This window comes from Amia ocellicauda, chromosome 14 (genome assembly GCF_036373705.1).
Source record: "Amia ocellicauda isolate fAmiCal2 chromosome 14, fAmiCal2.hap1, whole genome shotgun sequence".
Lineage (NCBI taxonomy): Eukaryota > Metazoa > Chordata > Actinopteri > Amiiformes > Amiidae > Amia > Amia ocellicauda.
In genome coordinates this window covers 6,175,785-6,198,128 of record NC_089863.1, presented here as the reverse complement: position 1 = coordinate 6,198,128, position 22,344 = coordinate 6,175,785, and the positions used below count along the sequence as shown (strand labels likewise).

Below are 22,344 nucleotides of genomic sequence, written 5' to 3'. Positions count from 1 at the left end.
CAATCGTTAAACGGCGATTAAGAATAAACGTCCTGTATTCATTAGCGACGACTCTGCTAAGCCTCGAACAACGGATTGACGAATTACGAGGACCCCCTGTATAGACATTGTATCAGGCCCGGCGGTAGGGTCAACTCGGAAAGGGGGCATCAGAATTGACTAAGGGGGCACAACTATTTTCACTCGATGATAACACAGGATGTATAATAATCGATAGTACAATTACACACAATGTATTTGCACAGCTTTCAAGTTTTCACTACACTGCTGCTTACCGATGAGCACATATCATTGATTCATTTGATGTTTGTTATATTCAGTTCAGTCAATAAATATATATCCACCTACATCTGTGGTGCGCTCCCACTGCCAGCTAGGGGAGGCGCTCTCCCGACTTGGGGTATACAGGTGCAGAGGGCAGGGCCATGGACTCTGAGGTCCACAACTTTCCCTCCCCGCCCATTCCCGGGCCACCGAGCGGACAGTCATGGACTCCTGAGCCCTGGGGCTGCCCATCTTCCACCCACGCTACCACAGGCCCCTGAATGTATCAAGCCCGGCGGCAGGATCAACTCGGAAAGGGGCCAAGCCAAATTACTAAGGGGGCACAACTATTTTCGCTTGATGATAACACAGGATGTATACTAATTGATAGTACAGTTACATACAATGTATTTGCATAGCTCTCAAGACTTTTTTTCACATTAAAAAATGCGGTGACAGATATCCCTCCTGCCGGCAAAAGCAGGAGCCTGAAGAGGGCTGCACACAGAAAATGTTGGGGCAAATGCATGAGATTTTACCTACAATGTGTGACAGCATGGGGAGCACACAACATTATCATGACGTCATTTTTTGGTTGTATTTGAGTCGCACCGTCGGACAACCAAAATGTGACCAACCCACAACATCATATTCCTAACGCCGAGGCGACGTTTGTTTTAGACATCTTTTAGTGGTTGTATTTGAGTCACGACATCTGGCAACCAAAATATAACCAACCTACAATGTCTTTTTGACGATGCCGATGCAACGTCTGTTTTAGATGTAATTTATTGGTTATATTTTAGTCAAGACTTTAGATTAAATAATCAATACATAATCTTGGAGGTGTCTGTGTTAAGGACACCAACGCACCCATCGCCCATTACTGTTGGACAGTACAGCTGTAAGCCTATTTTATTATTTCACAGTTTTACACCCTGTGTCATAATTATTTACCAATTGCTGTCTTTTCATGTTTTTATTGGCTAATTTTCCAGTTATAAACTCCCAATTTAGCCAGTCAGAGCTCGGCGGTTTCAAGTAAATTTAGCCATGGCTGCTGTAAACTCGTGGCGGTCGAACTAGTCACAGAAGGCAAAAAGAAAATAAGGTCAGTAAACACTTGATCAATACGTACAAGAGTGCAAAATAAAAAAAACTGGAATATTAAAATTAGTGACAGGAATTTGATTCTTGACATTTACGTTGTATCGTTTGTTATTAACATGAAAAGTGTGTGGTTAGGGGGGAGTATCACAAAAAACGAATAAGACGAGTAACATATAAATAGTAAATATAGAAGCAATGTAGAGTTCACACGGGTGACATTTAATAATGTTGAATATTAAAAGTCTGTGATTTTAGATTGTACTGCCTGTTTGTGTTACATACTGTGTGAACTTGAATTAGTATGGGTTGTGTGAGTGAGGGTTACTGGTTTATCTGGTGCTCCTCCCCCGGGTCTCACACACACCGCAGGTGCAGAGTTCAGTTCAATACAGGCAGCTCCGTTAACGTCAGTCTAACTTTCATATACAACCATTATATGACCAAAATCTGACGTCGGATTCTGACTTCTGTATAATGTTGTATAGATGCAACGTTATTCCAACTAACTGTGCCAGCTGGGGTTCTAACATGTCAAGCACAGAGAAGGATCGATTCATCGTGGATGCCAAAGCCAAAAGAGGAAGCCAGGCAAATTTAATAACAAACTTTCTTAACCAGGATATGAAAGATACACAGAACAATCTTTCATTATTATTATTATTATTATTATTATTATTATTATTATTATTATTGGGCAGCACTTTGGTGAAGTGGTTAGCGCAGATGCCTATCTGTGTGTAGTTTACATGTTATTCTTGTTTTCGCATGCTATTAAGTTATACACACTTTGTATATAGGGTAATATATATAGGCACATTTTTCCCCATCCATGTCGAGCAGCATCGTGATGCCGAATCCTGACCGGAAGTGAGATGTGTGCCCCTGAAAACTTAGGTTTGATGTTATTCTATTCCACTACACACCACAATCATCAATATAAAAAATTGTGTGGGCATGACTGGGGGGGGGGGGGGAACTGTAGGACAGAATAGGGATACAATACTGAGGGGGCACAATATTCCAACTGAGGGGGCATTGCCCCCTTTTGCCCCCTTGGGATGCCGGGCCTGCACTGTATTACTGTACATGATAAAACTGACACTATATATAGACACAGGTTGTAATACTGTACACGATAGAATATGATATTACTGACACACTGTGCCACTGTGTATCACTCTGTATTCACAGACTTTGACCCTCTTGAAATGACAGTACACACACTGTAGACACACTATAAAACAGTGTATAGTAACAGCGATACTATATATGCACTCTGCTGAATTTAAATGACGACATTTTGTACTTTATGGCTTTAAGCTGTTCTGTGATTCTCTGCAGTTCTGTTGTGTTTTTATTGTGGGATTGCCGCCGTTCTGAAATCAGTGGGAGCTATTTTTAATGCACTTGTCACGGGCAGAGTGTTTAATTTTAGGCTGCTCGGCAAAGAGGGAGAGAGGGAGACAGGGATGGATGGATGGAGGGAGGGAAGTGGGGGGGTGTGCTGAATGTTTAAAAATATCTTGTTGGAGTGGCGCATAGCTGCTCGTCGAGTTCAATGGGTCTTATATATATATATATATATATATATACAGATACCTATCCTGCGCCCTGGGCTGTGCAGTTATTCATAGTTGACCTTGAGGACAGGAGAGGACAGGAAAGGAGCGGAGAGGGGAAGCGGAGGGGAAGAGGTAAAAAGAGAGGATAGGAGAAGAGAGAGATGAGGAGAGGAGGGGAGAAGAGAAGAGAAGAGAGGAGAAGTTAAACCAGGGACTCCCTGGGACCTGGACTGGAGAGTTCAGCCATATGTAGTAAAGTCAAAGGTTGCAAAAAGGTTATGTAGTAAAGTCTCTCCCCATTGATTGACAGTTCCGCACCCAGGTGGTGGAAGTGAAGCCCGTCGCCTCGGATACGGAAGGGTGGGGGGGCATGATCTGGGAGGTCACTTCCTGTGACGCAGAGAAACAACGTCACACTGAGACATTCCACTCTGTGTTCGTCTGCAACGGGTGAGAGAGGGATGGGGACGGGGAGGGTGGGTGGTTGGGAGGGGGGTAGAGTAGAAAAGGGGGAGGAGAGAAGGAGATCGAGGGGGAGAGAGAGAGAGAAAGGAAGGTGTGGTGGGAGAGATGGAGGTAGGGAGATGGACAGGAGCGAGAGAGGAGGAGACAGTTCACTAACCGCTTGTCTGTGCCCTCTCCTGTAGACATTACTCAGAGCCCTTTATACCCCCCATCCCCGGGCTGGAGAACTTCAAAGGTGAGTTGTCAGCCTGTCTGTCCCTGCCTCCATCTGTCGGTGTCTGTCTGTCTGTCTGTTCCATAAAAGAGATCATTTAAAAGCCAACACTCCCCTGGATTGCAGAATACACCTACATGTTCCCTAATGCCAGTTTACTCCAGGTACATTTCCTTCAGGACTATTGGCACATTAAGCATGCCTGTGCCGTGGCTGTGCCCCAGTGTCCCAGTGCTCTCCTGTGGTTTAACCCCTTCCCTGTGCTGGACTCCACTTTGCCATGAATAAACCCTGTGCTGCCACAGTCCACAGGCCTCAGACACACAGATCCTGGGGTTTCAGGTCATGGGTCAGGGCAGTAGCGCGCAGTAAAGGCATGCTGAGCCCAGAGGACGCCACTGTCACACTAGGGCACGGCCACAGGGAAACAGCGTTAAAGGCGTGCAGTGTCAATGGCAAACAGACCAGGGGAGAAGCTGTAAATGGGTTATGCTTTGTGGAAAACAGTTTGGGTATCATTAAGTCACATAGAATCTGTCACTGTGACCCCCCACCCCCCCCATCTCTCTCGCTCTCTTTCCTCCCTAAAGTGTAATGATCTAGATTTTCTCTCACCACTCTCTCTCAGGGACAATAAACTATTTTCTCTCTCTCTCTCTCTCTCTCTCTCTCTCAGGTAAAATGTTGCAGTCTTTTAGTCCTCTCTCTCTCCTCTCTCTGACCTCTCTTTCTCAAAGGTATAGTGACTCTCTCTCTCACCATTCTGTTCAGTTGAGTGGATAAATGCATTTCTTTCTCTCACCCCATTTTCCCTTACCCTCCCCTTCTCTCCCTCCCTTTCCCTCCCCTCTCTTCCCATTCTCCCCCTCCCTTCCTTCTCCTTTCTCTCCCTCTCCCTTCTCCTTCTCCCTTCCCCATCTCTCTCCCTCTCTCCATTCCTTCTCCTCTCTCTCTCCCTCTCTCTTCTCCTCCCCTCCTCTCTCTCAGGCACTGTGCTGCACAGTCACTCGTACCGCAGGCCAGAGCCCTACACTGGTCAGTCAGTGGTGATACTGGGAGCCAGGTACTCCGGGGTGGACATCGCAATGGAGCTGTCCACTGTCAATGCCTGGGTAAGTCCAGCTCAAGGTCGAAGGTCAAACCCCCGACCAAGGCATGATGTTGTGATGCAATCGTTGTGAGGTCATAATTTGGTCCATCGAAGTGTGGCACATATTGCACCCCCTCTAACCCCCAGCGCAGGGGTCTCAATATAAAGTGCATGATTGTCTCTCTCTGTTTACCACACTTGTCATAATGATTGGCGTCATACCCTGCCAATGAGACCGCGGCAGGCAAGGCGAACAGAGGATTACCTATTCAACAGGAAGATAAAATCATGTGCCCTGTGTCTAGGGGCCCTTTTCAGTCATTATCCTTTCCCCCCCACCCAGGTGACCCTGAGCCACTGGCAGCCCCCCCTGAGCTTCCCCCTGCCTGCTGGGGTGTCCCAAGCACCCGCCTTGGAAAGGGTGCTGGAGGACGGGGCGGTGCAGTACCAGGGTGGGGAGCAGGCCCGGCCCGAGGTGCTCATCCTGTGCACCGGCTATAGGTTCACCTTCCCCTTCCTGGAGGAGACGGAGCTGGGGCTCAGGGTGCAGGACCACCTGATCTCCCCCCTGTACAAGTACCTGCTGCCCCCGGCCTTCCCCTCCCTCTTCTTCGTCGGGATGTGCCATGCCATCTGCCCCTTCCCCCACTTCCACTGCCAGGTCAGAGCTGGGAGAACCGTCTGTCACTCTTACTGTAATTTTTTATCACTTTACTGCACTGGAGACAGTCAGTCAGATCTCTCTCTCTCTCTCTCTCTCTCTCTCTCTCTCTCTCAGGTGCAGTTTGCCCTGGCGGTACTAGAGGGCACCGTCCCCCTGCTCTCCCGTGCCCAGATGGAGGAGGAGGTGGCAAGGGAGCAGGATGGGCGGCTGGCGGCGGGGGTGGCGGAGAGACACCTGTTACGGCTGAGCAGTGCACAGTGGGACTACGCCCGAGAGTTGGCCTGGATGGGGGGCTTCCCCACCCTGCCCCCTGTCATACAGAGCCTGTACGAGGAGGTGGGGTGGCAGCGGAGTCGGGACCACTGGTGCTACAGGGAGAGACAGTACCGCCTCGTCAGTGACACCCAGTGGGAGCTCGTGGAATGACAGCATGTTATATTGTACTGGGGACCGTAGCTTAGACAGGTTCCCCTTAAATTCACTGCATTTTTCAATTTAATTCACAGAGAAAAACATAAGAATTTCACAGAGTGTCACGGCAGCATTTATTTCTACACTGCACACTGACACAGTTGGGGTGAGGTGATGGTATTGACTGATATTTCAAATGAACAATTATCAGGATGGCATCAGTTTGCATGAAGAGTGTTTGCTATTTAGCTTCTACAGGAAAGGTTTATTATTATTTTATTATATATTTCTTAGCAGCCGCCATGATCCAGGGCAACTTACAAAACATAGGAGCATTATAAAAGTGCAATACAGTCTAAAATTGCAGATCAAGACATAGTACAAATTACAAGTTCAAAATTACATATGTGCAAAAGAAAATATACAGTTAATACAGGTCCTACTTCCTAGATTTTTGAATTGCAGACAATGCTAGGGTATATTGTCAAAAGTGTAGAATTTAAAACAAGGGCAGTAATGTTAAGACTGTACGATGCACTAGTTAGAGCTCATCTGGATACTGTGGACAGTTCTGGGCTCCACACTTCAAGAAAGATATCGCTGCTCTAGAGGCAGTTCAGAGGAGAGCAACCAGACTTATTCCAGGTCTGAAGGGAAAGTCCTACTGAGAGACTGAGGAACTGAACCTTTTCACCCTGGAACAGAGGAGACTACGTGGGGACTTGATCCAAGTCTTCAAAATCATGAAAGGCATCAACTACATCAAACTAGAGGAGCTTTTCCAGAGTAGCAGGGACACGCGCACCTGGGGACACAAATGGAAATTGGGAAACACGCTATGAAGGGTGAGAGCTCCTCACCAGAGTGAAGGTACGGCATGTACTGGATAAGGAGTACAACATTATAATATAACTGGTCTCCCGAGGCACTAAACCATGTGTTCCTTGCTGTCGTCTGTACTTCTTATCGCTGTTCTTGGTATGTGTCTTGATTTGATCTATAAAAAGCTGTGGATAATCCCGAAGGCCCAGATGAGAGCTCTGGGGCTGGCACGTTTTTAGTTTTTACTGAATTTCTCGTTGTCTAATCTTGTTCCCCCCTACAGCAGTTCAGTATAATGTGGCTGTAGCTGAACGTATGACTCAGTATGCTGTTCTAGGGCCCATAGTGCACAGCGTATAAAGGCGTCTGTTAAGAAATAAATGATAATCATAATAAATAGGGCCCATAGCCCACAGTGTAGTATAGTGCAGTGTAGTGTAATACAGTACACTGTGGCCCATAGCGTAAAGCAGTGTAGTATATAGTAAAGCACAATACAGTAAAGTACAGTGTGTTGCAGGCTGTAACTGACTGTATAAAGCAGGCCACTGTTGTAGGAACTGGAGCTCAGAGTGCAGTACAGTATATTCTTATTGATTTGTTTGTTTATGTATGTATTCATTTCTTAGCAGGTGCCCCTTACCCAGGGTGATTTACAGGTTTCCACAATAATCGTTTTCAAAACAGTACGAAGTACAGTAATTGCCACTGGTGCACAATACAAACATTTCAAAGCAGTAAATGCAATCCGTTCAAAATACCCATTGGAGGATCAGAGCTCCCAGTACAGTCCAGTCCTGCACACTGGTAACCGAACCTACAGCCGGGCTTGTGCAAATTGTACACTTGTTTTTGCCTTTAAAGTCCCTTTCCCTTTCGCACATGAACATTTTTTCTTTAACGGACCGGTCTTTTGTGAGAGACCCGATTCTAAATGCTGTAACTCTTCAACAATCGTGATTATAAAACCAAGACTACCTAAAGAAAAAGACAGTCGTCCCTGGGTGGGCTCGAACCACCAACCTTTCGGTTAACAGCCGAACGCGCTAGCCAGATTGCGCCACAGAGACGGGAATGCAGACCGAGTTTCCAAAAAGCGCATTTTAATGTATTCAAAAAACAATTATAGAAGTTGTAAGTAGTAATAATACTGATACTAATATTTTAAATGTTTGGTGAAGTCTGACCAGGAAGTAGCAGAGCCGTCATCCTAGAGCAGGGACACAAAACGATGCTCAGTGCATCCGAGGTCAGGTCGTGCGTTTGGTTTCCCTCATTGCCTCTACTTTTCCCTCCCTGTCCTGTGCTCCCGCTCTCCGGCCACAGGTCGCTATCAGAACAGCATCACCAAACGCAGCACTGTGGCGGCGCCGTGGCTTAGTTGGTTAAAGCGCCTGTCTAGTAAACAGGAGATCCTGGGTTCGAATCCCAGCGGTGCCTTTTGGCGATAATCGTTCTACGCCTCGACGTCACCATCTCCAACGTTCGTATCGATCTTTTTACTGTATCGATTTTTCGACGCAATTACACAATGTACAATCCAAGACTGTATGTTTATAAATCCAGTCATTTATTTAACTATTTTTTAATCTCATTGTGTTTTCGATTATACGATTATTTTTCGCTGATATTAAACCAAAAAATCGATTATCGATGTATGTTGTCGACGATTATGTATTTTACACGTAAAGGCTCTCTCTATATCATCCTGTAGATACCACTGATTAAAATAATCATTCGGCTTCGTCCATTTGATCTCTCTTCCTAGTGGCGTTGGGACATGTGCCACCAGAGGGCGACGTCTGCTTAGAAATCGGTGACCAGATACTGTTGGGCAAATATCTCTGCGTCCTGCCGTTTCTAATTCAGTGTAGTGGGAACATGCGTATGATCACCAGTGCATTAGAGGGAAGTATACATAAGTGTCCTCAATTATTATACAGCAAGGAGAATGATTTCCACCAAAAGTTTTGCATGATCGCCATATTACAAGTTGAGTCATAACTGGTAGAGATCTCGGTGAAAAACAGTGTTGGTAGACCTAGCCAATGTGAGGTAGCGTGGCCGAGCGGTCTAAGGCGCTGGATTAAGGCTCCAGTCTCTTCGGGGGCGTGGGTTCGAATCCCACCGCTGCCAATATCTTTTACCTTCTTCTCATAAAACCGCAATATTACACAGTCAGAAATGTTTTTTAATACCAAGCTACCGATAAGCAGGTCGTTGCCCGCTGTGAGTCGGCATATTGCCCATTTATGTCTGGTAGAAAGGCGGCTGCGGTGGGCTGTTCACTGTTCCGCCTCCATACAGTGTGCGTCTGCGCTCTGTCTGAGCTTCGCCGGCTTCCGTAGCTCAGTCTGTTCCTCCTGTGTGACATGTCGTAGGAGCAACGAAGTTTGGCGAGAGGTAAGGAAAGGCGTGCATACGGTTTCTCTAAATCGCCGCGACTTTTTAAACCACTGTCGTAAATAACCCCAGATACGTGAATTATAATATGCTGTGCTTTCGTTTGTTGTTTTCAATAAGCTGGAGGCATACTTCTGCAATTCCGCTAGTTATAGTTTTATTATCATGATTCTTGTGCATCATCCCTTCGCACTTTCTTAAACCGAAAACAGGCAAAGATGGACTATAAAGCGTGCACAATGAATTGCCTCAGAGTCCCTATGCATGGCCGTAGTGCACAGACGGACATTTAGTTATGGCTTGAGTTTTATGTGCGCCTTTTCTTGCATCAGTGGATGACCTCGATAGGAACGATAGCGCCGACTGTGAAATACTGATCTTATTCTTGTGTCTCCCTCTGTCTTGTGTCTATACCTGCTTCTTAACAGCCTGGATATGTTTGTGCAGCTGTAGTAAAAGACAGGTCTCCAACCCTGGTCCAGGAGAGACCCTATCCAGCTGATTTTTGTGGTCACTCTTCTATCACCAATTTATAAAAACATGGACGTATTTTATTCGGAAGAATTAAGCAGGCGGTGTGGTAAACTCATCTGAATACCTTCAGCCTGTCTAGGCATGAATACTCTTAGATGAGTTGCTTAATTGATTAATATCTCCCATGTGTTCTCAGTGTTTAGAAATTGGTGATTTAAGGTGATCTATAATATGAAATGGATTGGGGCTCTCCAGGACCAGGGTTGGAGACCACTGTACTGGACACTGAACTGTTATTATATGGATGCAGGCGTGGCCCAGCTGTGATTGATCGCCTCCCCTCGGGCTGGTTGTGATGAAGCCCCCCTCTCGCAAGCGCGTGGCCCCTGTGCGCTACGGGGCGTCCGGGGAAAGCTTGGAACCCGTGCGGCCAGGCTGGACGGCCTGGACCCGGGCCGAGAAACGCCGGCTGCTGGCCGCCCTCCGCCAGCAGCGCTTCTTCCCACAGGTCGACCTGCAGGGGCTGCAGGAGAAAGTGCGCGGTCACAGCCAGAGCGAGGTAGGGCCCACGTGGAGCCAGCACCGAGATCATGGTGGCTTAGAAGGGTCATATGAATGTGCAGATATAATCTGAAGTGGTTTAACAGGCTTGTCTCCTCTCTCGCTGACTCTTCCCCCCCCCTCCTTCCTCTCTCTCCCCGTCTCTCCTTCCCTCCCTGTCTCAGATCTCGGAGTACCTGGAGTTCCTGAAGGGTCGTGTCGGCTACAGGGTGGCCCAGCATCTGTCCAGGCAGCGGCTCGAGGAGAAGAGGAGGCGGGTGCCCGTGCAGCGCTGGGCAGAGCTGGCGCAGGACATGGCTGGGACGGTGGAGGTGCCCATCGCTGCTGCATTCTCCCAGGTGTCTGTCTCTCTCTCTCTCTAGTCCTCTTTCTTCTCCCATTCTCTATATCTCCTATTTCTTTCTCTTTCCTGTTTAAAAACAAACTCTTTCCATCCCTATTCATCAAACTGGCCCTCTCCCTCAACTCTCTTGCACTGTCTCTGTCCGTCTCCCTCTTTCACTTTTTCTTTCCCTCTCATTGTTTCTGTGTATCTGTGTCTCTCCCTTCACTCACTTTCACTCTCCTTTCCCTCTCTCTCCCTCGCCCTTTACTCTATTGCTCTCCTCCACTTTTTCTTTCTCCCTCCCAGTGTATCTGTGTTTCTGCCCCTCCTCATCACCTTCTCCCTCTGTCTCTCTCTATATATTATTTTTTATACCCCCAGATGTTGGTGATCGCTGCCACAGAGCCCTGTAGTCTCATGCACTCTCTGCCACCTCAGCCTCTCAAGCTGGAGGACAAAACATTCCCGCCTCTGGGACGGCCACACCTGTCTGCTCCAATGAGAGTGAGCCAGCAAGTACCGACCCTGCTTTCCAGGACCACCTCCACCAACCACAGCCCAGCAGCTCACGGAAACCCAGTAATGCCATCCACTGTCCCACAGTCCTCCAGTCAAAACTCTGCAAGGCCCGCCCACCTGCTGACCTCCTCCAATCCAGTATCGCCACCTGTGAGTTCATCCAATCCCAGCCCACAATTACCCCTTGCCTCCAATCCCACTCCTGCCCCACCTACCAGTCATCCTGCAGGTCACTCAACACACTCCGATCTGAATCAAGCCCAGTCGCCTGGCCCGTCCAATAGGAGCCAACCCCACACGGACGCGCAGCCGGCCTCGTCCAGTCAGGTTTCGGGAAGCGCAAGGCCGACATCCCAGCATGCCGCAGGGAGTGGGGCGCTGAGGGTAGATTTCGAGAAGCTGTACCGCTACCTGAACGCCATGGCCAAGCAGACCAGTGAGCCCCCGCTGACAGCACTGGGTGAGCACGGTCTCCCTGTTCAAACACACACACACACAACTCCACTATACTATACCATATCCTGCTGCACTGCCATGAGAAGCCAATATACTGTACTGAGCCAATTGCATTCTCTCTCCCTCTTACTCTCCATCCCCCCAGAGAGTGCCGTGCTGCTGGACCTGCTGATGTCTCTGCCGGAAGAGCTCCACCTGCTGGAGGGCCGGGAGCTGCAGCACCACCTGCGCCAGGTCCACAGCCGCCTGTCTGCCCCTGCCGAGCCCCGTACCCCGGGCCGTCGCCACTCCTCCCCCGCCAAACCGGAGACAACGGCACAGACTGCAGCCGATCAGGAGGCAGGCAGCCTTCCTCCGCCTCCTGCCGACAGCGGTGTGGAGAACGGAGGGCGGGGCCAGACCGTGCCTGCCAATCACGAGCAGGAGAGCAGCAGTCATGAGATGGGCGATGGAGACAGGCCAGCCAGTTGGAGTGCAGCTGGGATTGAACCCACCAATGAGAGCGGGGCCGCCGCAGTGTCCACCAATGAGACTAAAAGCGCCATGACGCCAGCCAATCCAGAGACAGAGCCTTCGTCGGCCATCAGTGAGCAGGGAGGAGTGGAGCAGCCTGCAGCGATGCCATTGGCCACAGAGACTGCCAGTCCAACCCCCGGCCACTCACATCCCTCCGAGACACCCACACCTCAGCAGGACGCGGGGAAGGACAAATCTGATTGGCCGAAAGCAGGACTGTGCCCTTTGAACCCCTTCATGATCCCTCTGAAGCTCCTGGCACAGAAGGGGTCTGGAGAGACGGCGGGGTGATGTCATAGCTAGAACAGATCATTTAGATGTCTGTGTGATGTCATACTGCCCCGCCCCCCAACAATTCTGTAGAACTGTACATAATTCATACTTTTTTCTAATTTATATTTATAATTATTGTTTTTGTGTTTTAGGCACTTAATTGATTATTTGTGTTAAAATAAGTGTGACGAGCAGTACGGATGTATGTATGAAAGGCAAGAAAAAGTAAAAGACAAACGACTTGATTAAGTAAAAACAAATATTTGTATTTAGCAAAACCTCATGCATACAATTCTACATGTAGCCACATCTGAAAATGTTCATAAGTTATATACAAATAAAACCAATAATAAAATATACAATTTATATTAATAATCTGATTTTTTTTTAGCAATGAGTAACTTTAAAAACCACTTTAACCTCATTCAAGCAGCAATGTTTCCTTGTAGATTAAGAAAATTGTACATTCTTCAGTTCGGTGCACAGCAGTTTTTAAAGACAACACAAAAGCCCCCTTAAAGTGACCCTTACACAATTTCCAGCAGAAAGCTAGCTTGTTTTTTTGGCCTGTTTGTTCTATTGTTGTTTCCTAGGGAGCTTAAGTAGGGATTGTTTCCAGATCTTAGTTATATTTTTGTGCCTGTCTGAGGCAATGTAACATAAATAAATACAAATCTTTCTCTTATCTCTCTCTCTCTCCATATATAAATATGTATACGTTTGTCTTGGTACTTTGAAGCACATTCCTTTGTGTCCCCAAATCAGAAGTCATTTAAACTTGACTATTTATTTATTCAATTCAATTCTTTACACCCTGTGTGCCCAGTTCAGTAACAGTGGAGAAACACTGAAATGGATCGATCCTTAGCTCAGCCCCTAAATCATTTCCAGATTTACTTATTTTTATTTGTTTATTAAATGTAATCATTAACTTATTAACCTATGTATTTAGTTTGAGCGTTTTCTTAAATGCGGTATTGCACGTATCATTTCTGCAATGTAAAAGCTTTGGCATCAAGACAAAAAAGCAGAAGGTGATGTCAGTAAAGCTCCTTTGAATGTGAAATCGAACATGAATGTGAATCTGAGAGAAAGCTGAACTCCAGTGAGCGGTTCGGGATGGTGTGTTTTTGCGTCGGTTTGCACAGCTGCTGCCCCTCCACTCCTCCGTCTTCTCTCTGTCTCTTGCTTGCAGATGGGGTATGCTAAGAGGGAGGGAGCGGGGGAATTAGATCTCGAAGGATGTCCTGGGCTGGGGCTGGAGAGACAGACAGACAGAGCGAGAGACGGACAAACAGTGAGACAAGTTGAGTGAGTACACCAGGTCCCGTTCAATCCAGTTAAGCAGGTTAAGGCCAGTACTGTGTGGACTACAGTACTGGAGCCGGTGCCATGTGGACTATAGTACAGGGCCCAGACTGGAGCTGTGTGGACTGTAGTACAGGGCCCGGACTGGAGCTGTGTGGACTATTATACAGGGTCCAGACTTGAGCCGGCGCTGGGTGGACTATAGCACAGGGCCCGGACTGGAGCTGTGTAGACTATAGTACAGGCCCCGGACTGGAGCTGTGTGGACTATAGTACAGGGCCCGGACTGGAGCTGTGTGGACTATAGTACAGGGCCCAGACTGGAGCCGGCATAGTGTGGACTGTTGTATGAGGTCCCTTCTTACCAGAACATGGGAGTCGAGTGTGAAGACACGCCGCTGGGGCTGACTGGGGTTCGAGCCGCCGGGGCCCAGCTGGTAAGGGGAGCCCAGAGGCCCAGGACTGGGTCTGGGAGCACTGCCCTCTTGGTGGAATGCAAATCTGTCTGATCCTTTGAGTCCTGCTAAACCGTTGTGGGGGAAAACTATTAACATCCCATCCTGCCTTTGTCCTTGGTGTGCTGTTACTCCTAAGCTGGTTATCAGCAGCTCACATTCCTTTCTGGTAATGTAGATGTTAATGATTATTATTCATGAGTAATGATTATAATATTGATGAGATGGGAATGCTTAGTTTAGAATGCCAATGAAATTACTGCTAGTTATTAGAAATGACCATTCAGAAACTGATTATAATGTTAAAGCCCCATGAGGGTATGTCCCAGAGGGGGTATAAAAGCTTTGTTCTATTTTAAACCTTTTGGGGAACAGTGTCATGCTGGCCTAAAATCCTTTTGAGTTCTGTGTTGCACTGTGAAGGAAAAAACACTGTCAGGCTGGGGTTGGAAGTTTCTTCTTTTCTATTGAGTTTTCAATGTGTAGGATACAGAATTGATAGTTTAATATTTAATACTTGTGTCTGCAACTCTGATCCTTATATTTCTGCATATCCCCAAGTATATAGCCGTATTGTTATCTGTGTGTTCTCGAAATATATGCCGCTGCTGAGAACCATCTTAAACCTGGCACAGACTTGGGCTCAGACCAAAATCTTGGCAATTGCAAAGTAATCTGGGTTTTATTAATTGTCTTGAGCCATCTTTTCTATTGCTTATTATCAATTGATTTGCGATGGGGTTACAAATGTAGAAGTTGTGATGCAGGGGGTAGGGCAATGTTTATATTCAGGCCTTCGAGATCAAAGGCACAACAAAATGGGTAGTGAGTGCATGCTGGGATTTGGAGAGGGAGTGATTTGATTTGATTGGTTCTCACCGAGCGGGTTCCTCCACCCCCTCTGAGTGAAGCTGCTCTTGTAGGGGTCAGGCCACTGGAAGTCTTCGTCCAGCCACTCGTTGACCAGCTCGTCCTTTTTGTCCCAGCGTCTCAGAGAGGGGGATATTGCTCTTTGGGGAAGGAGAGGGAGAGAGAAATATTGAAAAGAGACCGACACAGACATAGAGAGAAACACAGAGACACAGATACAGAAACAAACACATAGAGACAGCCCCAGAGAAACAGACACAGAAAGACAGGAATAAAAATACACAGACACAGATCTATACACACAGAAACAGACGCACACATACACACGGACACACATCTAGACAAACAGAAACAAACTACAGACACATACAGAAACAAATACACACATCTATACATATTCTGAAAACAGAGACCCTTGCACACAGAAATAGACACACATACACATAAACAAAGACAAACTTCTATACAAAGTCCGAAACGGAGACAAACACACAGACAGAAACAAAACTTAAGAGACATGCAAACACAGACACGCACCTCTCCCTTTGCTTCTTCCACAGCAGGTAGGTAGTCAGCCCCACCACAGTGACCAGCAGGGCGGCGCCCAGCACCCCCAGGCCCGCAAACAACCCGGCCTTACTGACACTGCCAGTGCAGTCGCTGCCCATGTACCAGATGCTGTCAGAGTGCTGGCAACTGCGAGGGACAGAAGTGGGTCACAGTTAACAGCGTGAAAAAAAAACAGACATCATGTAAATAAATTCTACAATTACAATTAGCTGTCGGCTCAGAGAGGCATTTTGCTCTGGGGCCGGTGTTCGCGATCAAGGGCCCAGTAAAGGTTGGCTTGTCATTAAGGATAGGCTGAGTTTTCTTTCTACCGACCCAACTCCATCGTGCATAGATTGTTGTGGGTCGAAATCTGAGGCTTCTGTCAAGGTTAGGGTTGTGTTGCTACAGAGGCAACTGAATTGGGTGCAGATTTGTGGGGACCTAGCTGGGGGTTTTGGTGTTGGCTGCAATTGGGGACCAGGCTGCTGTTTTGCTGTGAAATGGTGCAGGTAAACTAGTGATGCAATTCGAAGGGTTCACATGAACAATCCCTCCTTTCTGAACAGCACTGAAGACTTAAAATATAATTTTAAGTTGGTGAATGAATGGGCTTAACTGCATTAGCTGGAGACTTGGATGTTTAAGAAAAGTGTCCAGATAAAAAATAAAATAAAATAAGGAAAATCCCAAATATAGTGTTTGGGAACCATCAGGTCACCATCATCTCACTTATTTCAGATTTTCCCTATTTTCCATTCCGTTCTGTTCAGGATTTGCTCATGACATTGGACGACTCACACAGAACATTCTGGAGTCTGGAGAGGAGAGAGTTCAGTCCAGCCAGTTCATTATTGGACCAGTTAAGGAGCAGAAAGCTTGGATGGACCAAAAACCCAGAAGACACTACTGCTTGCCTACCCCCCGAAAAAAATTAAAACCCAGGAACGGGCATGGACAGCCATGCTATAAGAGGTGAGATGGTGAGAATTAAATATCTTCCAGCCTATTGAAGGCTCATAAAGAGTGACTTACTAGCAATTGGGTCCGGCCCTGCTGACCTGGCAACTGCCCTGGTGGCAGTTCTTGCTTTCCGGGTGTCGGGTGTCACAGCGGGAGATGCAGGTGATCACAGAATTGTGCTCGTAGGGAATGTAGTACTGCCTGTAGTCCGGGGGCACCTGGCTGTTACACACGGCTGTGGGCACGAGCAGGGACAGTGTAATGTCAGGGTGGGGTGTCAAACGCTATCTCTGTCTCTCCCTCTCTCCCTCTGCTTCCCCAGTGCCTCCAAGCCTCTCCACCCCTGGATACGCACCTTCTTTGTCAAAAACTTCCTTGTTGACCTGGATGTTGACCACAGGGAAGCTGGGACAATTTCCTGTATCTGAGACACAGAGGGACAGAATAGAGGCTAGTGAGAAAGATTAATTGACCAGAACCAGGACGAGTTCACTGCAGTACAGAAATGTTACAGATGCATTAACTACTGTCAGTCCAGCCTTATTTAATAGCCAATTATTACTGTACCCTTGTAATATTACACTGCAGTCCTATATTATATTGCTTATGTCAGTACAGTGCAATATGGTCCATTAATAAGAGCGTCAGCTCCAGTCTGTCTGTGGCGCAGGATCTAACAGGAGGTGTCACCTGTGCTTTTGACAGAGCAGTTCATGGCCCAATTCAGTAGATCTGTGATGTTCGCGACAGTCTCGTCATACACCAGGAGAGCGTTCTGCTGGTTCTTGATTCTCAGTATGACTTCATGGTCCACTACAATACTGCCAGGTCTATGGGTACAGATACAAACACAGACACAGGGCATTGAGTGGGTGGGTGTCTTTTAGCGGTGGTGCCACCCATTCGGGAGGGTGGTTGGGAGGACGAGGTAGGAAGGGAAAGGGAGGGAAGGAGGGAGGGAGGGATATGCATTTTCACACAGTTGCCGAGGAGGTGGAGTCTGTGTTGTGGCTGTGCTCAGTGTCGGGGAGGGAACACGGGGAGATACTGTACCTGAGTTGCAACACCTTCAACCCAACGTAAATTGGGATTTTCATGTACACTTTCTCCATCTGAAAGAGACACATTTATATTAATGTTGCTTTGATTAATATACAGACCTAGCAGATGATATTGACTAAGACACAATCAGCAAGATCTTCAATAGATCAACATGGGATGCCTTTACTAGGCATTTGGTACAGTTCCACTCTCCAGCTGCTGTGACTGGGGAGACAACAGGAAACTGATTGATTTAGTCTGATTCATTCCCCTCTCCTGGAGTGTCAAGAGCGGAGACAGTGTAGTTTTGATAGCACAGTGACAGGACATCTGTGTAGTGCACTGTGGGAAAGAGAGAGCAAGGCCCCTGGATCACAGTCTCCCACTAAGAGAGCAGGGCCCTGGATCACAGTCTTCCACCAAGAGAGCAAGGGCCCTGGATCAAAGTATTTCACTAAGAGAGCAAGGCCCCTGGATCACAGTCTCCCACCAAGAGAGTGGGGTCCCTGGATCACAGTCTCCCAATAATAGAGCAGGGACACTGGATCACAATCTCCACCAGTGACAGACCCCAACACCACTGTACCTGCTCTTATATACTGAGTGGATCTTTGATAATTTGGTTATGTTCTGATATTTTCTTGAATTGATCCCACCAACTTCACTTGAAGCCCTGATTCCATACCTGCGTGCTAAATTCAGCAATGAATTTTCTGTATGCCTCCGAGGTGTCATTCTTCAGGTTTTCTGTCCAAAGCTCATCGATTGTCAGGTTCACCTTGGCAGTCCGGTTGTAGATGGCTGAGGGGAGAGACAGGTCAGAGAACACACATTTCTGTGCTGGTGTAGAATGAATCAGACAGCAGTTAAATTGTGTCTCACACTGCTAGTCTCTGACTATCATTAGCACTGACAGTGTCTGCTGTGTGTGGCATTTAACCCACACCCCTGTGGACTGGTCACTGTATGCTTTACAGAATACAATCCAAACACATATCTCCTAGACAAGGTTGCTTGCTTCAGAGTTTATAGTTTTGCAATAACCAAGCAGCGGTCACATGTATTCTTCAATACATAAAACCGCAGTAGCATCTGCAAGGCTGACCTCTATCCTAGGTGTAATTGTGATGGAACTATATGGAGATCCTGAAGAGAAAGCAGAGGGTATGAGAGTCTGGAGGGTGATAGTCACTAGGACATCCCTCCAGGACGAGCAGAAGGACACCTTACCAACTGGTCGTGATCCCATGTAAAAATTGCAGTCCTTCCCTTCGAAGAACTCAGGACAGGGTTCATATCCACTTGTAGTCCCAACAGTAGTGCTTATTGATCCAGCAATGGTCGTGGTTCTTTGAACAGTAGTAGTAGCTGAAGGGGTAGAAGTGGTAATTGATCCAACACTACTAGTAGTACTAGTCAATAAACCAGAAGTAGTAGAAAAAGAAGTGGATGTTTTTGCTGGGTTACTAGTAGCTGTTGGGCCGTCAGTAGTAGTTGGTCTTGTAGTAGTAGTATGGGCCTCAGCAGTGGTAGGTGCTGCAGTAGTTGTTGGGTTGCCAGTATTACTTGCAGCTGCAGTAGTTGTGTGGATCTCAGCAGTAGATGTTGCCACAGTAGTTGTTGGGCCAACAATGGAAGTAGTACTTAGAGCTGCAGTAGTTGCTGGAATGCCAGTAGAAGTTGGTGCTGCTGTAATTGTTTGGCCATCAGTAGTTGTTGGTGCAGCAGAAGTTGTTTGGCCATTAGCAGTAGTTGGTGCTACAGTAGAAGATTGGCCGGCACTGGATGTTGGTGATGCAGTTGATGATGGGGAATGAGTAGTAGTTGATGCTGCTGCAGTCGTTGGTGCTGCAGACGATGTTGGGCCATCAGTAGTAGTTTGTTCTGCAGTAGAAGTTTGGCCATCAGTGGTCGTTGGTGCCACAGCAGTTGGTGGGATGTCTGTAGTAGTGGATACCGCTATTGTCGTTAGTGTTGCAGACGTTGTTGGGCCATTAGTAGTAGTTGGTGCTGCAGTAGGAGATTGGTCATCACTAGTAGTTGGTATTGCAGTCATTGTTGGGCCGTCAGTGGTAGTTGGTGCCGCAATAGTTGATTGGATCTCAGCAGTGGAAGGTGTCACAGTAGTTGATTGGCCGCCAGTAGTAGTTGGTGCTGCAGTAGAATATTGACCATCAGTGGTTGTTGGGATATCTGTAGTAGTGAATACTGCTGTTGTTGTTGGTGCTGCAGACATTGTTGGGCCATTAGTAGTAGTTGGTGCTGCAGCAGATGTTTGGCCTTCATTAGTAGTTGTTGCTGGAGTAGAAGTTTGGCCATCAGTGGTCGTTGGTGCTGCAGTAGAAGTTTGGGCATCAGTGGTTGTTAGTGCCACAGTAGTAGTTGGTGCTGCTGTTGTCGTTGCTGCTTCAGAAGAAGTTTGGCCGTTAGTGGTAGTTAGTGCTGCAGTAGAAGATTGGCCATCAGTGGTAGTTGGTGCTGCAGTAGAGGTTTGGCCATCAGTGGTTGTTTGTGCCACTGTCGTTGTTGGGGCGTCTGTAGTAGTTGGTGCTGGTGTTGTCGTTGCTGCTGCAGTAGAAGTTTGGCCATCAGTAGTAGTTGGTGCTAGAGTAGAAGTTTGGCCATCAGTGGTCGTTGGAGCTGCAGTAGAAGTCTGGGCATCAGTAGAAGTTGGTACTGCAGTCGATGTTTGGCCAGCAGTGGTTGTTGCTGCCACAGTAGTAGTTGGTGCTGCAGTAGATGTTTGGCCATCAGTGGTAGTTGGTGCTGCAGTAGAAGTCTGGGCATCAGTAGTAGTTGCTGGAATGCCAGAAGAAGTTGGTGCTGCTGTAATTGTTTGGCCATCAGTAGTTGTTGGTGCAGCAGAAGTTGTTTGGCCATTAGCAGTAGTTGGTGCTACAGTAGAAGATTGGCTGGCACTGGATGTTGGTGATGCAGTTGATGATGGGGAATGAGTAGTAGTTGATGCTGCTGCAGTCGTTGGTGCTGCAGACGATGTTGGGCCATCAGTAGTAGTTTGTTCTGCAGTAGAGGTTTGGCCATCAGTGGTCGTTGGTGCCACAGCAGTTGGTGGGATGTCTGTAGTAGTGGATACCGCTATTGTCGCTAGTGTTGCAGACGTTGTTGGGCCATTAGTAGTAGTTGGTGCTGCAGTAGGAGATTGGTCATCACTAGTAGTTGGTATTGCAGTCATTGTTGGGCCATCAGTGGTAGTTGGTGCCGCAATAGTTGATTGGATCTCAGCAGTGGAAGGTGTCACAGTAGTTGATTGGCCGCCAGTAGTAGTTGGTGCTGCAGCAGATGTTTGGCCTTCATTAGTAGTTGTTGCTGCTGTATTTGTAAGACCATCACTAGTTGTTGGTGCAGAAGAAGTTGTTGGGGCGTCTGTAGTAGAAGTTTGGTCATCATTAGTAGTTGGTGCTGCAGTAGAAGATTGGCCATCAGTGGTTGTTGGGATATCTGTAGTAGTGGATACTGCTGCTGTTGTTGGTGCTACAGTAGAAGTTTGGCCATCAGCGGAAGTTGGTCCTACAGTAGACGTTTGGCCAGCAGTGGTTGTTGGTGCCACAGTGGTAGTTGGTGCTGCTGTTGTCATTGCTGCTGCAGTAGAAGTTTGGCCATCAGTAGTACTTGGTGCTAGAGTAGAAGTTTGGCCATCAGTGGTCATTGGTGCTGCAGTAGAAGTCTGGGCATCAGTAGTAGTTGCTGGAATGCCAGTAGAAGTTGGTGCTGCTGTTATTGTTTGGCCATCAGTAGTTGTTGGTGCAGGAGAAGTTGTTTGGCCATTAGCAGTAGTTGGTGCTACAGTAGAAGATTGGCCGGCACTGGATGTTGGTGATGCAGTTGATGATGGGGAATGAGTATTAGTTGATGCTGCTGCAGTCGTTGGTGCTGCAGATGATGTTGGGCCATCAGTAGTAGTTTGTTCTGCAGTAGAAGTTTGGCCATCAGTGGTAGTTGGTGCCGCAATAGTTGATTGGATCTCAGCAGTGGAAAGTGTCACAGTAGCTGATTGGCCGCCAGTAGTAGTTGGTGCTGCAGTAGAATATTGACCATCAGTGGTTGTTGGGATATCGGTAGTAGTGGATACTGCTGTTGTTGTTGGCGCTGCAGACATTGTTGGGCCATTAGTAGTAGTTGGTGCTGCAGTAGAAGTTTGGTCATCACTAGTAGTAGGTGCTGCAGTCATTGTTGGGCTGCCAGAAGTAGTTGGTGCCGCAATAGTTGATTGGATCTCAGCAGTGGAAGGTGCCACAGTAGTTGATTTGCCAGCAGTAGTAGTTGGTGCTGCAGCAGATGTTTGGCCTTCATTAGTAGTTGTTGCTGCTGTATTTGTAAGACCATCACTAGTTGTTGGTGCAGCAGAAGTTGTTGGGGCGTCTGTAGTAGAAGTTTGGTCATCATTAGTAGTTGGTGCTGCAGTAGAAGATTGGCTATCAGTGGTTTTTGGGATATCTGTAGTAGTGGATACTGCTGTTGTTGTTGGTGCTACAGTAGAAGTTTGGCCATCAGCGGAAGTTGGTCCTATAGTAGACGTTTTGCATGCAGTGGTTGTTGGTGCCACAGTGGTAGTTGGTGCTGCTGTTGTCGTTGCTGCTGCAGTAGAAGATTGGCCATCAGTGGTTGTTTGTGCTGCAGTAGAAGTTTGGTCATCACTAGTAGTAGGTTCTGCAGTCATTATTGGGCTGTCAGAAGTAGTTGGTGCCGCAATAGTTGATTGGATCTCAGCAGTAGAAGGTGCCACAGTAGTTGATTGGCCAGCAGTAGTAGTTGGTGCTGCAGCAGATGTTTGGCCTTCATTAGTAGTTGTTGCTGCTGTATTTGTAAGACCATCACTTGTTGTTGGTGCAGCAGAAGTTGTTGGGGCGTCTGTAGTAGAAGTTTGGGCATCAGTAGTAGTTGGTGCTAGAGTAGAAGTTTGTCCATCAGTGGTCGTTGGTGCCACTGTCGTTGTTGGGGTGTCTGTAGTAGTTGGTGCTGGTGTTGTCGTTGCTGCTGCAGTAGAAGTTTGGCCATCAGTAGTAGTTGG

The 22,344-nt window shown here is 47.4% G+C and overlaps 2 protein-coding genes and 3 non-coding genes across 5 annotated transcripts in view; 4 read left to right on the top strand and 1 right to left on the bottom strand.

Moving 5' to 3' along the window:
• LOC136768086 (uncharacterized) overlaps nucleotides 1-6,718 on the top strand; it is a 28,730-nt gene extending 22,012 nt beyond the window's left edge. The window contains exons 4-8 of the mRNA XM_066722140.1: nucleotides 3,247-3,386; nucleotides 3,584-3,636; nucleotides 4,603-4,727; nucleotides 5,049-5,366; nucleotides 5,484-6,718. Of these exons, the coding sequence (XP_066578237.1) occupies nucleotides 3,247-3,386; nucleotides 3,584-3,636; nucleotides 4,603-4,727; nucleotides 5,049-5,366; nucleotides 5,484-5,795 (948 nt within the window). The 3' untranslated portion in view covers nucleotides 5,796-6,718. The remainder of the gene's footprint in view (nucleotides 1-3,246; nucleotides 3,387-3,583; nucleotides 3,637-4,602; nucleotides 4,728-5,048; nucleotides 5,367-5,483) is intronic.
• An 879-nt stretch (nucleotides 6,719-7,597) lies between these two features.
• On the bottom strand, nucleotides 7,598-7,672 carry trnan-guu (transfer RNA asparagine (anticodon GUU)). Its single transcript has one exon. It is a non-coding gene; the product is annotated as a tRNA-Asn (tRNA).
• Nucleotides 7,673-7,968: 296 nt separating this feature from the next.
• Nucleotides 7,969-8,042, top strand: trnat-agu (transfer RNA threonine (anticodon AGU)). Its single transcript has one exon. It is a non-coding gene; the product is annotated as a tRNA-Thr (tRNA).
• Nucleotides 8,043-8,656: 614 nt separating this feature from the next.
• trnal-aag (transfer RNA leucine (anticodon AAG)) lies at nucleotides 8,657-8,738 on the top strand. Its single transcript has one exon. It is a non-coding gene; the product is annotated as a tRNA-Leu (tRNA).
• Nucleotides 8,739-8,897: 159 nt separating this feature from the next.
• Nucleotides 8,898-12,814, top strand: snapc2 (small nuclear RNA activating complex, polypeptide 2). The gene is made up of 5 exons (XM_066722685.1): nucleotides 8,898-9,005; nucleotides 9,790-10,038; nucleotides 10,205-10,378; nucleotides 10,747-11,344; nucleotides 11,486-12,814. Exons 2-5 carry the CDS (start codon nucleotides 9,835-9,837, stop codon nucleotides 12,145-12,147), a joined length of 1,638 nt encoding a protein of 545 aa, XP_066578782.1. The 5' UTR covers nucleotides 8,898-9,005; nucleotides 9,790-9,834; the 3' UTR covers nucleotides 12,148-12,814.
• Nucleotides 12,815-22,344: the final 9,530 nt, after the last annotated feature.